At 56.2% G+C, this 12,643-nt stretch overlaps 4 protein-coding genes across 4 annotated transcripts; 1 reads left to right on the forward strand and 3 right to left on the reverse strand.

The window, feature by feature from the left end:
• Window positions 1–64: 64 nt before the first annotated feature.
• C8Q71DRAFT_215966 (uncharacterized protein) lies at window positions 65–1,034 on the forward strand. Its single transcript, XM_047917072.1, has 4 exons — window positions 65–355; window positions 408–492; window positions 555–769; window positions 822–1,034. Exons 1-4 carry the CDS (start codon window positions 170–172, stop codon window positions 924–926), a joined length of 591 nt encoding a protein of 196 aa, XP_047783740.1. The 5' UTR covers window positions 65–169; the 3' UTR covers window positions 927–1,034.
• Window positions 968–5,862, reverse strand: C8Q71DRAFT_876845 (regulator of Vps4 activity in the MVB pathway-domain-containing protein). Its single transcript, XM_047928419.1, has 12 exons — window positions 5,388–5,862; window positions 5,105–5,334; window positions 4,983–5,056; window positions 4,848–4,930; window positions 4,682–4,797; window positions 4,542–4,624; window positions 4,448–4,490; window positions 4,324–4,399; window positions 3,510–4,274; window positions 3,419–3,459; window positions 3,192–3,362; window positions 968–3,139 (listed from the first exon to the last, which is right to left on the reverse strand). Exons 1-12 carry the CDS (start codon window positions 5,415–5,417, stop codon window positions 1,009–1,011), a joined length of 3,843 nt encoding a protein of 1,280 aa, XP_047783741.1. The 5' UTR covers window positions 5,418–5,862; the 3' UTR covers window positions 968–1,008.
• C8Q71DRAFT_733990 (uncharacterized protein) lies at window positions 5,709–7,263 on the reverse strand. The gene is made up of 7 exons (XM_047922369.1): window positions 6,859–7,263; window positions 6,709–6,795; window positions 6,596–6,656; window positions 6,477–6,544; window positions 6,373–6,426; window positions 6,259–6,321; window positions 5,709–6,201 (listed from the first exon to the last, which is right to left on the reverse strand). Exons 1-7 carry the CDS (start codon window positions 6,926–6,928, stop codon window positions 5,870–5,872), a joined length of 735 nt encoding a protein of 244 aa, XP_047783742.1. The 5' UTR covers window positions 6,929–7,263; the 3' UTR covers window positions 5,709–5,869.
• A 211-nt stretch (window positions 7,264–7,474) lies between these two features.
• C8Q71DRAFT_215983 (armadillo-type protein) lies at window positions 7,475–10,963 on the reverse strand. Its single transcript, XM_047917073.1, has 5 exons — window positions 9,718–10,963; window positions 9,468–9,616; window positions 8,512–9,414; window positions 8,195–8,462; window positions 7,475–8,138 (listed from the first exon to the last, which is right to left on the reverse strand). Exons 1-5 carry the CDS (start codon window positions 10,787–10,789, stop codon window positions 7,933–7,935), a joined length of 2,598 nt encoding a protein of 865 aa, XP_047783743.1. The 5' UTR covers window positions 10,790–10,963; the 3' UTR covers window positions 7,475–7,932.
• Between the last annotated feature and the right edge of the window lie 1,680 nt (window positions 10,964–12,643).

Raw genomic sequence — 12,643 nt, forward strand, 5'->3', positions numbered from 1 at the left:
TGATTATCATGCATGGATTATGTTGCAGATGTCAAGCAAGGGCAGCGCGCGATGTATGGCACGAAGGGAGAACTGCGCCAAAACGGGAACGTATACGAGACTGCGAGCGTCTATCCGCTTGCAACTCGAAGTTGCTGCCGCCATCACGGCTCTCAGCGCAGCTCATGGCATGCGCTCCGCCGCCCCACTGCCAGATCATCCCGAGCTGACTGTGATCCATAACAGCGCATGGTCGGAATATAGGCTAGAAAACACCCGCTTGTGCAGAGGTGCTCATCGGACTGCACATTCCGTGTTTGAATGTTTCTGGCTCGACATGGTCGTGTGCCTGGTTGTCGCCATATTATGGCCTATTGTGAGCAAAAATCTCACTCATTTGGAGCTACAATCACTCAGAGTATATAAAGTTTGCCTGGCACAGTGCATTCAAGGCCGGGCTGGCTGCCGCTAGCACACTTTACGCCTACACTAGATGCACTCAGGTTTTGCGGGGTGCGTCTTGAATGACTCAGTTCCATCATTGTGTCATGCAAATGAATATTTACTTTTGTCAGAGTCTGTCGTAGTCCTCCGTTCACTCGGCCTACAGCTGGAGACGCAGAGAGGACTACCTTTCATACCGCTGTTCACGTCGCGCAGGTTCATACCCTTCACTACCTTGCGAGACTTTGTCATCAACGAAGGTCTGCGCGGCTGGTCTGTTCACTATTATCTGGCCGTAATACAGCAGTCGTCTAACGGGGAAGTCACGATCGATGTGCCATTCGAGGTCAGTCACGCAACGTGTCACCACTCCATATCATACTGAGCAGTATCCTCAGAACATCATGCCGCGATTCCCTATTCTTCTGGAGGTATATCATGGGGTGCACGAACTCCTATTCGATGACACCACGGACAGCATCGCACAGACATGCAACAATTAAATACGCTCAAAACTGATGCCGACTACATAGCAAACAACAGTGTGGATGCAGACCGATAGTGACCGTTAGACGTGACATAGCGTTAGTCTTCGCTTTCATACGCGCTCAAAAGGTCTCTGTAACCTTCATCGTCTCCTTCGTCGGCGGAACTCTCCCGCTTCTGCTTCGTAGCCTCCCTTTCGTCTGACAGCTTCCGCCTCCTGGGCGAGTGCCCGTCAGTCGACACCTTGCGTGTTCGAACTTCCCGTCCTTCCCCAGAGAGCTTGCGTGCCCGCACCTCGCCATTGCCATCGCCGGACGTCTTCCGAACACGCCTGATGTTGCGCGGAGTCGCAGACGTGGACACTGGGTTTTCGGACTGGAAGGACATAGCACGTGGAGTCGTGACGTTGTCCACGTCTTCGTCCTCCGACCATCCAGTTGTCAGATTGCTCTGAGCGGCGGACCCATTCTCTGCGATGATGTTCTCTCGCGAGCGAGTCGTCGATAACTTCGGAGGGATTCGTTTCTGCTTTGAGCGAGGACTGCGTGGCGGGGCTTGCGTGGCGGACGAATCCGACGTGTCACCCACGGACAGTCGTGGCAGAGGATACATCGCCTTTGCGGGTCTGGCCTCGACGTCTGAACTCATGTGGCCTGTGTCATCAATTGATGGAGACCCCGTCCTCGACGTTGGCGCCTTCACTCGCACGCCGCGATTGAGACTGGATGTTGCGTCGGCAGGTGTTTGCGGAGGTGGCGAGGAGGAGCCCGTCGGTGGTGAGTCTAATACATCGACGCGACCCCACCCTCTGCTGCTATGACCATCGTCACTGCCCAGCTGAGTGGAAGTTTCAGTATCCATGCGGCGATGTACTTTTGGCGGACTTGATGTAGTCGAAGAAGTGGGGGTGACCCTGCGAGAACCTCTCGCCATCGGTGATCGTGCCGAGCGAAGGGGCACAATCCTGCTATTGCCGTCCGAATCGATCGTCGCTGAACGAGAATGTACCGGGGAGAACGATGAATATGACGACATCGAATCCCGAGGCGCGGGCGAGCGCGACCCGCGTATATTGTCCACGGACCTGTCAGACGAACCAGATAACGGCGTAGTAGCAGGTGAGCGATTTGTCATGAGCGATGCAGAGTTAAGCAGCAGGGGACGGGGTCCTGATTTGCCCTTCGCGGCCCTTGACTGGTCCTGCTGTTTTCCAAATGAAGTGAGGGAAGCGCGGACACCACCACTGCTCATGGAACCTGTATCGGACGCGGGCGACGACTCGCCGTTTGTGGGCGAAAAAGGCAGGCGGCCGCCGGTGAACATGACGCTGTCCCTCGGTGGCCTGAAGAATGCGGGACGAGCAGGGGGGGAGTATCCTTCTAGATGCGGTGGCAGTCCAGGGAGAGACCCGCCCCTTCGTTTCTCGTTCGGCGATCTCGATTGGTAGTCGTCGTTGAATGAAGCGCGGCGAGCATCCATGTCAGGAGTTCGTGGAAGGGGGGCAGTGGAAGGGGGTGAAAGGAACATGGACGAAGCGCCAGTCGCACGTTTGCTCCATACGTCGAGAGCTTTGACTTTCCAGTTTGTACTGACTTTCGCCAACGTAGCTGCCGCATCCGATTCCTTGAGCTTCTCGGCGTACCCCCAGAACTTCGACGATCCTGCCGGCGCACTGCTTGCTTCGGTAACCTCGGAGGGTGGAGAAGGGAGAGCCTTCGAGCTCGTTGACGGGGCTGGCGAATGGACAGGAGACGGCGGCATAGGAGAGGCCGGAGAGATTGGTGAAGGAGGTTCATCCATCGCGCTCTCGTTGGAGATGCCTCGCCACACAGTATTGGCCAGACGAGCCGTCAGGGTGCTCGGCTGGCCGTTCGTGCTTGTTTCAGGTTCGGTTTCGTCTTCGTCTGAAGTCTCGCTGTCCTCGTGCTCCGACTCGGATATGGGAGCAGTCTGAGCGAAACCTTTCCAGACAGTGTCTCGAAGGCGGGCCCCGAAGCTTGTGCCTGTCGCTTTGGCTCCATTTTGCATGACTTGACGCTGATGCGCGAGGTCGCATGCGCATTGCAGTATAGCTTCAATCCCGCCCGCACTTTCCAGGGGGAATTGCTGAAGGAACGTCATGCCTTCTGCGAATGCATCCTCCAACTCTCGCGCAGCAAGCGGTGTGGATGGAATAGCAGCGAGTTCGTCGGACCACAAGCCCATGGCCTTGCGTTCAGGCCTGCCCAATCTAACGACAGAAGCTCAGTGGTGAAGTTTCCTCAGCGCGAATTGAGCCTTACCGAAGCAGAACGTTCTTCGTGCGAAGCAGCATACCCGTGCATACATCAACAAGAAAATCTAACTTCGGATTGCTATCACGTTCTCTCGTCGGCCGGGATAAGATGGCATCCCAGACAGTGAGAAGGGGTCGGAGAGACAGTGTGTGCGTTAACACCGGGATGAGCCAACGGCTACAAACGAAACTTAGCATGTAAAACATAGCATACTGAGATCTAGTATGACTTACAATGAGTAGTGCGGAAGTGCGGGATCAAGGCCTTTGACTTGCTGCTGAACTGTGAGAAATGTGTCTGCAGAAGCGAACATGTCTGACGTACTAAATCCTCGGTCAGCTCTGGGTCTGCCAAGTACAGGCGATCGCTGAGTTTTTGTGACCATGCTCTCCCGCCTTCAGCATCGTTGAGATCCGCGAATTCGCCAACGAGCGTTTCAAAGAGCCAGAATGTGTCCGCTTCCGCGTGTGCTGCATCTTCGGGCACAACTTCTTCGACAAGAGCAGAGTAGACAGGAATCAATAAAGAGCCGATGTGGGGGGACTGGTTAGCGGGATTAAGACAAGAATGAAGATACAGTAATCGAAGCAGTGCAGATGCGTGCTTAGGGTGTGCACCCATCGTACGCGAGCGCAACAACGTCGTCGAGCCGGAGGAATGGACGGAGGTCGCAGATGGGGACGGAGACGGAGGAGCAGAGCCAGCCGATCCCGCGTCCCGATACGACTCGTCGTCGTCGTCGTCGTCGTCGTCGGAAGAGTCGCTTTGTGCGTCCTCGAGGCGAATCTCAGGTGTGCTGTCGAGCCGTACCTCTGGCGCGGCCGCATCGTCAGAGTTTTGCATTTCGCGGATCATGCGGAGACGCTCATCCAGAACCTGTGCGCAAGGTATCTTGATGTCATCAGGGGCGGCCTCGTCTAGAGGACATAGTGGGACATCGTCCGGAGCCTCTTGCAGACCAAGCATGAGCCTCGGCGGTATTTGGGAGAACTCCTTTGACGCGTTCATGAGAGACTCATCAAGTGATGTGAGAGGAGTAGTGGGAGGTGGAAGGCTTGAGAATGGCTCGAGCAGCCGACGCACAAGGTCCTGCACCGACATGAGGACGATTATTTACATGAGGGATGAAGGTACATACGTAGTAATTGTCCCGACTCTTGCGACTAGACTCATTCCACGCTTCCTTCGCAGGAGGAAGTGTGCCTAACAAGAGCCTGGGAGAAATGTTCAGAAGTGTTCCGGACCGACAGTAATACACTCACCTCCAGACCTTGGGTCTGAGCCAAGGAGGGTCATCAGGTAGACCTTGAGGAGTTGTCATGAGACGCACACGGACTCACTAACACAAGAGCCTACCTTGAGAGCAAAGGATGCGAAGGTGCGTCAAGTCCACGACGGGAATATTGGTCGGATCGAGCATTTCCGAGATAACATTCACTCTTGGTACGCGTTGGTGGTCACTACATCTATAATTTGGGAGTACGCGACAGACTCACATCTGCTGAGGTGACGGAGATGGTGTCCATTGAATGCCCTGTGCCTTGGCGACGGAATACATGTAGTGATCCAGTTTTACAGCCGACGCTGGGCGAGTCGACAGTGCCTTACGAACCTAGGCCTTGGTGAGTTGAAGGCCTTACACGAGACACGTGGAACATGTACCCTTGTAGACACATATTCGTTCACGGACCGCGCGAACTCTGGCCCTAGTCGCTGAGCGAGAAGGTCGCGTACCGAGCGAAGCTCTGCACCCATAGGGTCGGGACGGGTCGGTAAGACAGTGTTTACATGCCATACCTTTGGAATCAATCTGCGGGGCAGCGACGGCAATACTTGCAGCAGCCTCCAATACTACAGGACTAGGCGAATCCCTGCACGGAGTTGTGGACAGACTTCATGCATGGCAGGTGTGGACTTACTTCCGCTCCAACTCCCCCAAATGCCCAACAATCATCCCAACATGCATTTCCAGGGTTTGTAGCAGGTCGCTCAGAGCATCCTCGTTCATCAACTTCTGCGCCTTCGCACGAGCCAACGCGACATTATCTTGCTGCAAGAGCGTGGCGATGTCTCTCCGCGTGATCTGGGCTTGTGAGTCCATCCTGTCCTGCATTTGGCCCAACCGCTGTGCGGTCGCCCGCAGTTGAGACTATATGACGAGGTTCAGAATTTCTTCAGTAGACCTGTATGCGAGTGCCGAACCTTCATCTTGGCCGGGTCCCAGTGTGTCATGGTGAGGCGGTGGCACGGGAGGAGAAAGTCGAGTGTCCGAGTCTCGGTAGGTCACTAACGCCAAAGCAGGGGATGGTAGTCGCGCGGGGCTCAAGAAAGGTCAGAAAGCATGGAGAACAAGACGAGGCTTGGAGTGAGCTGGCTGGGGCCAGCGGCACGCTGCGACACGGCGGTAAGTCGCCTTGCGGTGAAGAGCAAGAAGCTGCTTGGTTGCGCAGCGCACGTGGCTCCCTGTGAGGTCAGATCTGGGGCAGATGGATCCGGCGGTACCAGGCGGTACCGAACGACGAGTACCGCAACAGCGCAACAATTTGAACAAACTCGGTGCGCTGACCCGAACAAAGAGGCGACTCGGCATTCAATCAGCGATACAGAATCGGACTCTAGGAACGCGGGTCGCTTCGTAACTACACACGAGAGCTCGACTAAGAGGGTATAACGATGTCCGAGATCTAATAGAAATATTTCGGTTTCCCTTTGGTCAATCTTCCAGAAGAATTTGACGATCGAGAGGAAGTTGACTTGGCAGATTGCGCCGAGTTTCGTTTCTGCGCCTCGGGAGCGTGCGGAAGTGGAGGAACAGGTACGTCGGGCGCTTTAGAGCCCATGCCTCCTGCTTCAAGTAAATCAGCGAACGTGCTGGACCTGATGCGCAATTGCTCGGGTGGTGGCGACATCATGGGGAGTTCGGATTCACGCTTCTCGCGCAGAACAGCGGTTTGGAATTCTGGATGCTTCCAGCCCCAGTACACCATCGCAGCCAGGGTGCCGGAGTACATCAAGACTGTTATCGGCCTGAGATTAGCGGTGTTCTGTAGCTTCAAACCAAGCCAAAGCTCACGCAGAGTTGGTATGACCCAGACACTAGCCAAAATGGCCATGTTGATGCGTCTGCATGTAGCCACTGTGTCGGTATAAGCTGACTGCTCCGCCATGAAAGATTCTGGCAACGTACCGGGATCCGGGCATCTAAAGGCTGCATACCAAGCCGTGAAAACGCCAGAAGAACCTGATCAGGTATCAGAGAAAGACGCTCATGCGTTAGAGGCTGCAACTCACCAATTTGGAAGAAGACGAGGCATAGTAGGCGGGCAGCCTCCCACAGTGGAGTGTATTGGACAAGGAGCCTGATACTGTCATGAAACACGAACCTCACGCAACCAACGAAACGCACTTACATGGCCGGGAACATGATAGATGTGCAGGAATTGATGAGGATGAGAAGCAGAACAATGTTTCCTTAGGCGACAGCTGAGGACGATAGGACAAATACGAATGGGTGAAAACTCACGTTGGGAATTGTCTGTCACGTCCACCCTCACGAACAGCTCCACGCACAGCAGTGTTGTCCCCACCAAGCTCAGCATCGTCATCAACGCTGATATTGTCAACGGCCGTACGGTCAGAGCAACAGTATGAGGTGCGTGTAGATCATTCTCACCAAAGGCGATGAGCCTGACCCTAGAAAAGATCGGCGGAAGCTCGACGTTCGCGAGCGTAGTGACAAGCATGACTGAATGAGATCCTAAGCTCTGTGATTGATAGGTCCTGCCGAGGAGAAGAGCACTCCAGGTCGAGATCTCGTGCAATACCAGCCAGTTCTCCCAGAGATAACTGGACGAGGAGTAGACACAGCAATTCAATTGCTCGCGCAAGGCTAGAAAACAGTAGACAGACGCATGCAGACTCGACTTCAGCAGAGCCTCATCGTCCGTGCAGGAAGAAGATAAAAGCAGGACACACGGTAAGAGGAAAGGTCTGCAGCAAGCGCTTGACAAGGCCCATCATGTTGCCCCGCAACCGCCCATGCGGGCTCCTTTGTAGATGGACGCCACCATTGTTTCCGAATTAGGAAGGTCTTCAAGAAGCCAACCTCCGGGAGTCCTCCGGGCTTATGTATGCACGTGGAGGGTGCGATCGGCAGGATGCCTCGGGATGCTGCATTTCAAAATGGGTGGTTTGCCGCAAGCGCGACGAAAGAGCGACTTGAGAGCGACTCTACAATACTAGAGTGCTTACTAGTGCTCCACGTCGCCAACAGCACGCACGGGTATGGCTCAGATGAATATGAATGCAGGAAATGTATTACGATAATAAGATATAACTAATGAGGCAGCATCTAAACTATATCTTCTACGGCATGCCATGCACTGCGTGAAGGCCACTGGATGCTAGCGTACATGATAACTTAATCAAGATTTCGTCCAGGATACATTCGTCACAAGAGGATGTGTCGCGTGGGGGATGTGGGCCGTTGCATCGACGTCACGGTCGTATAGTGAGCTCGAAGAGCAGTGAGTGCAGCGCAAAACCAGTTCTGACGCTCGGCCAACGACACGTAGTCGCACGCCAAGTTTAGAACATGGTCACCTCCGGCTGCGTCCTGCCCTGATGTTACAGCTAGAGTCTGCTAGCGCAGCTCCTCAACGACCTGCCCAAGTTGGCTTGCCATTGAGGAAGCGGGGTGTGGGAGGGCTGGCGGACGATTATCCACCATACCGACGCCCTTCCATTATCAGCTCGGTGTGGGTGGTGGAGGCCGTGAGAAGGTGACTGCGCTGCGAGAAGCGTCGGCCGGTACCAGCGGTTGCGGATGCACACCTCCAGCGTGGACGGATACCGCGAATGCTCGGACGTCTTGAGAACTGTCGTCTAGCAGAGGTGCGGTGAGCCTGAGCACCTGGCTCATGACCGTGGAGTGTTGTCCACTGTTATAGAGATCTGGAAGTTGAGACTGAGTACATTGTCCCCACTCGGCCACAAGAGACGAAGCGTACCGAAAATCGTTCCCAGTAAGCGTGCCACTCGTATGCGGACGTCCACGATGGGATCTTGAGTAAGCAAGGATAATACTTCCCAATATTCGTTGTCCAGGATGATGAAGTCGCTGTTGTTTGACTCGAGGAGAGACTGCTCGCACGTAACAAACGTCGTCCGCTCACGATACGCGTCCGAGCGAGCGAGCGCTCTGATGCTGGAGCGCAGCTGTTCCACCTGCTCCATCAAGCGAGGAGTAGCTTGCCATGCACGCACGAATGCGGGGAACTGCAGAGAACTGAGCAACATTGACGCAATGGGCAAATTAAATACTCACGACCGCGATCGCAGCCTCTCTAGTCGCCGATACGCGATCGCCGAGAGCACCCATCAGGAGATCCTTGAGCACCTTTGGGTCAAGACCACTAATCTCCGAGAAGGACGGCAGGCTCTTGACGACCTCCTCTCGCTCTCTCCAACCCTTGAGCCGTTGTGTGGTGAAAGCCTCACCGAGTCTTCGCACGACTTCACCGCGTTGCGACTCGGCCAGAGCGCGCACGAACGTAGCTGCGCACTCTATAGCCTTCAGGCGGACCTCCGTCTCCTCGGCACCAATGCTGGACCACCAAACGTCCAGAACGTCCTCCTTTGCGTATTCGGGTCCGACAATCTTCGCGATCTCGCCCATAGACGCTGCGAGTGTGCGGCGGACCTTGTAGGATGGGTTACGCGCAAGTGTGCGATAAAACTCGCGCAGCTCCGGCCAGCGGGCCCTTCCCAAGGTCAAAGTGACGGCTGGGAAATTGAAAGCGCATACGAGGGGTCGTGCGGGATCGTCATAGATATCGTGTGTGCTGATGCCTTCTATCGACGCGACACTGTCGCTGAAGCCCGACTCGGAAGACGGTCCAGAGCCTGGTAGGTAGACGGGTGGGTGGCTATCGTCTTCACGTCGGTTTGGGAGTATGCGACCATCTCGGACGCCCAGGAACACATTCAGAAGCTCTGCAGGCGGCCCGCCCTCTTCGCCGTGAAACGCGTAAATCACTTCGCCAAGAGACTCCAGAACCGCCGATCGGACGGTGGGAGATTCGTCTGACGCTAGAGGAAGGACGACTTCGAGAGCCAGAGACCGACGGCGAGGCGACGGGAGTTTGGAAAGGATCGCAGGAAGGGCGAACAGGACAGAGTGTCGAACATGCCAAGTCGGGTCCTGGTAGAGGGACTCGAAGAGGGGAAGCTAACGTGAAGTTAGCCAAATGATCATCGCCAGACAAATACCGATTTACATACCAGAGAAGATGTGACGAGTTCGTTAGGGACAACCTTGGCCAAAGCGCCAACAGCGAATGCGGCCTCGCGCCTGACCCAGTAGACTGGATCGCGTCCGACCCGTTCTACTTCGGTAACGAAGACATTCTTCGTCTCCTCGTTCAGGCCACCTAAAACATACACAACAAAATACGTCAGTCCAACGGGAGGCGATACAAGCATTGGGTAGAGCGACCCATGGACGGGGTCCACCCAAGATTACGACACGTACCACCCGCGGTTACAGCCGCCATCAAACTCATACTCGACAGCCTTCCCATCGCGGCCTCCTCGCTGATATCGCCCTCTTCCTCGCCAACCGCCTCAATTTCCTGCGGGCTGACGTCCTGCATGGACACATCGCCGCCCTCAGGAAGGCCAGCGCTGAGCCATGCGGATAACGTTGTTCCTCTGCTCTCCTGCGGCTCCGCGATAGGTGTCTCCGTGCCCGAGAAATAATCGCCGCTTTCGGTAGTCTCCCGACTGATGTCTTGCAGAGATCGCGCGGGACTTGCGACCGGCTCAAGCGCCATGACGACATCCTTCTCGGCGCCTGCCGCGATCCCTGAGTAGGGGCCCAGTTCAGTCTCGCCTGATGACATGGATACGACCGGCTCTGGGGCTGCCGACGGCGAAAGGCTATTACTGGGCGTGAGCAAGGATGTCGACGAATTCGTCGAAATTGACGATGACGATGTTGAGGACGATGACAGAGAAGGCGTAGAGCTATCCGACCCGATGGATGTTGAGGACAACGAGCCAGAAGAGACCTCAGCGATGGATGATGTGGGAGCGGGTGGCGGAGAGGGCGAGAGCACAGGAGACGACAGGGATAAGAGCTCCGCAGACTTGGCTGCTAGCACCGACTCGGCGACAACAAATTGAGGCTCAGGACTCGTCTGCATGGTCGAGGAAATACCCCAAATGGGTGTGTTGACAGCCACCTCCCTACGAGGAGAAGGCGGGGGCAGGTTCAGCTGGAATGCGGGGGGCGTGATGATGCCTTCCATCGACCTTCGCTCCTCCGCTACACTCTGAGCCAGGTGACCCGAGGGGGAGGAGGCCGGCGCCGCAGTTGGGTGGATGTGCGGGAACGCCGGGAAATAAGAGTCAGGCGCAGTTCCAGTAGGTGCAGCGAGCGGTGTCGATCCCGCTGTAGAGGTGTCAGGCCCAGGTGGCGTCTGCATCGGGTAGTCCAGACTTTGCGATTCCGAGGTATTACGGCGGTGCTCCCCAACACTGCGCGGTGTCGAGATCGTCGAGAGCGGCCCTTCCTCCGTGTCCGGCAAGTCAAGGCGACCCATGCCGATGACAACTTGGTAAACGATCTCTTGTTCAAAGAGGCGCCGTTCAAGGCGTTGAAGGTGACCAACGTCATAATCAGGCCGCGTCACTTCATCGTCGCCGATAGGGTGTGGAGGCCGGCCCGCCTCGCGCTCGTCGGCATGCCAGATGCGCTTGAGCAATTCAACGACGGCGTTACGGGCGGGGGTACCGATGAGAGCGTTCTGGCTTAGGAGCAGCGTTCCCAGAATAGGTGTGAAGGCCTGCACGGAGATCCTGATGATGTCTGCTTCATCTGACGGTGCTTGCTGCTCGTGTGGCGGTGGCGTGGCATCACTGACCTCCGCAGGCTGCGGAAGGCCCTCATCCTCAACAAGCTGGCAGTGGGTTATGAACCACCAAATGATGTTGACGAGCTCGGAAGCGAGGGCTTCCTTGACAGTCTCGTCTGGGAAGCATCAACATGTAATCGAAGGGGGCGAGTACACACCAACGACGTAATGTTGAACGCAGGATGGTGAATGCGTGGTTTCGTGCAACACACGATCCAGGGTTGGGTGGCGATAGGCCGGTGTTAATATGCGATCCATGAGTTGGTGAGCGAGATGAACCGACAAGTTGACGGCAGCGCACAAGCCAATCACAGATAGGGTACAATGTACGTAAAACGCGCCGTGAGTGACCGATCAGTAACGTCATATTATGAGACTTACCGTCGTCGAGAGCGAGGCCGTTGAGCAACGGGAGCACATACTCAACCGCGTCCGCGGGAGCAATCTGTTCTACTAGCTCGCGGCTGGGGTAACGCACACCTTCCACGTCCTCTGCGCCCAGGTATCTTGGTAGAGCATGCACGATAAAGACGCGGTGGAAGCCAGCCCGGCTCCGCGAGAATAGATAAATCTTCTCGAGAGCATTGAGCCCGTCAGAATCGAACTCGGTGAAGTCCAGGTTAACATCGGACGCTGGGATGGCGTCTGTGCCCATCGGGAAGGCCGCGTCATCCAGGTTGAAGAAAGCAGACTGCTGCCCAAATGGTGGTGCTTGCTCAGAGGCAATGGCGAGAGCGCTGGGGCCAGCTCTGGACGGCAGTGCGTCGGCCGCTGGATGCGGGAGCAAAGGCGGGGACGGCGTCGATGTCGAGTTGCTGAGGAGAGGTGGCGGGATCGCAATTTGGAGGCCGGCGCCCCGAGGACCAGCGGCCGAGCTACTTGATGCACTTCCCAGGGGGTCTGCCAGGTCCGCGGCAGTCGGCGAGAGGAACGCTGCCATACTGGGCGATTGAGGTGGAAGCTGTGCGTCCTCGGTCGACTGAAGATCGCACACGAAGTAATCGACCGGGCTGTCAGGGTCAGCGGGACCGGTGGACAGTCTCCGTTGACGCAGCAATGACGGTGACGACCTCGCCTGTATCGGCGACATTGACGGACGTCCGATGGTTGGGAACGGCCCGACGATTGGCTGTGGTGCAATGATACCCAATCCGACGGCATGAGGACTGTACGGAGCTCTGTCTTGTTGTCGCTGCTCGACGAAGGGATTGGTGGAACCCGGGGACGACGGGACGTCGGAAAAGGGAGAGGGTGGCGCAGGTGAGCGGGGATATCCTATGCTAGAAGTCGATGAGCGGGAGGACGAGCTGCAAGCGCTCGAGGCGGAATTATCGGTGGTCATGTACAAGCGGGGGAAGAATAATGACAGGATGATTCCCATGAACGGGACAGCTGTGGCGATAATTTAGCAGATGATTAGCGGGCGACGAAGGCTGCATAGGGGCACGCACTGGGGAGGCAGGCCCTGGGTGATGGGAGACGACAAGGAAGGCAGGTGCGGAATAACCAAGTTGGGCGCACGCGGACAGGTGCGGCGCAACA

This window comes from Rhodofomes roseus (assembly GCF_022264815.1).
Source record: "Rhodofomes roseus strain CIRM-BRFM 1785 chromosome Unknown C8Q71scaffold_2, whole genome shotgun sequence".
Lineage (NCBI taxonomy): Eukaryota > Fungi > Basidiomycota > Agaricomycetes > Polyporales > Fomitopsidaceae > Rhodofomes > Rhodofomes roseus.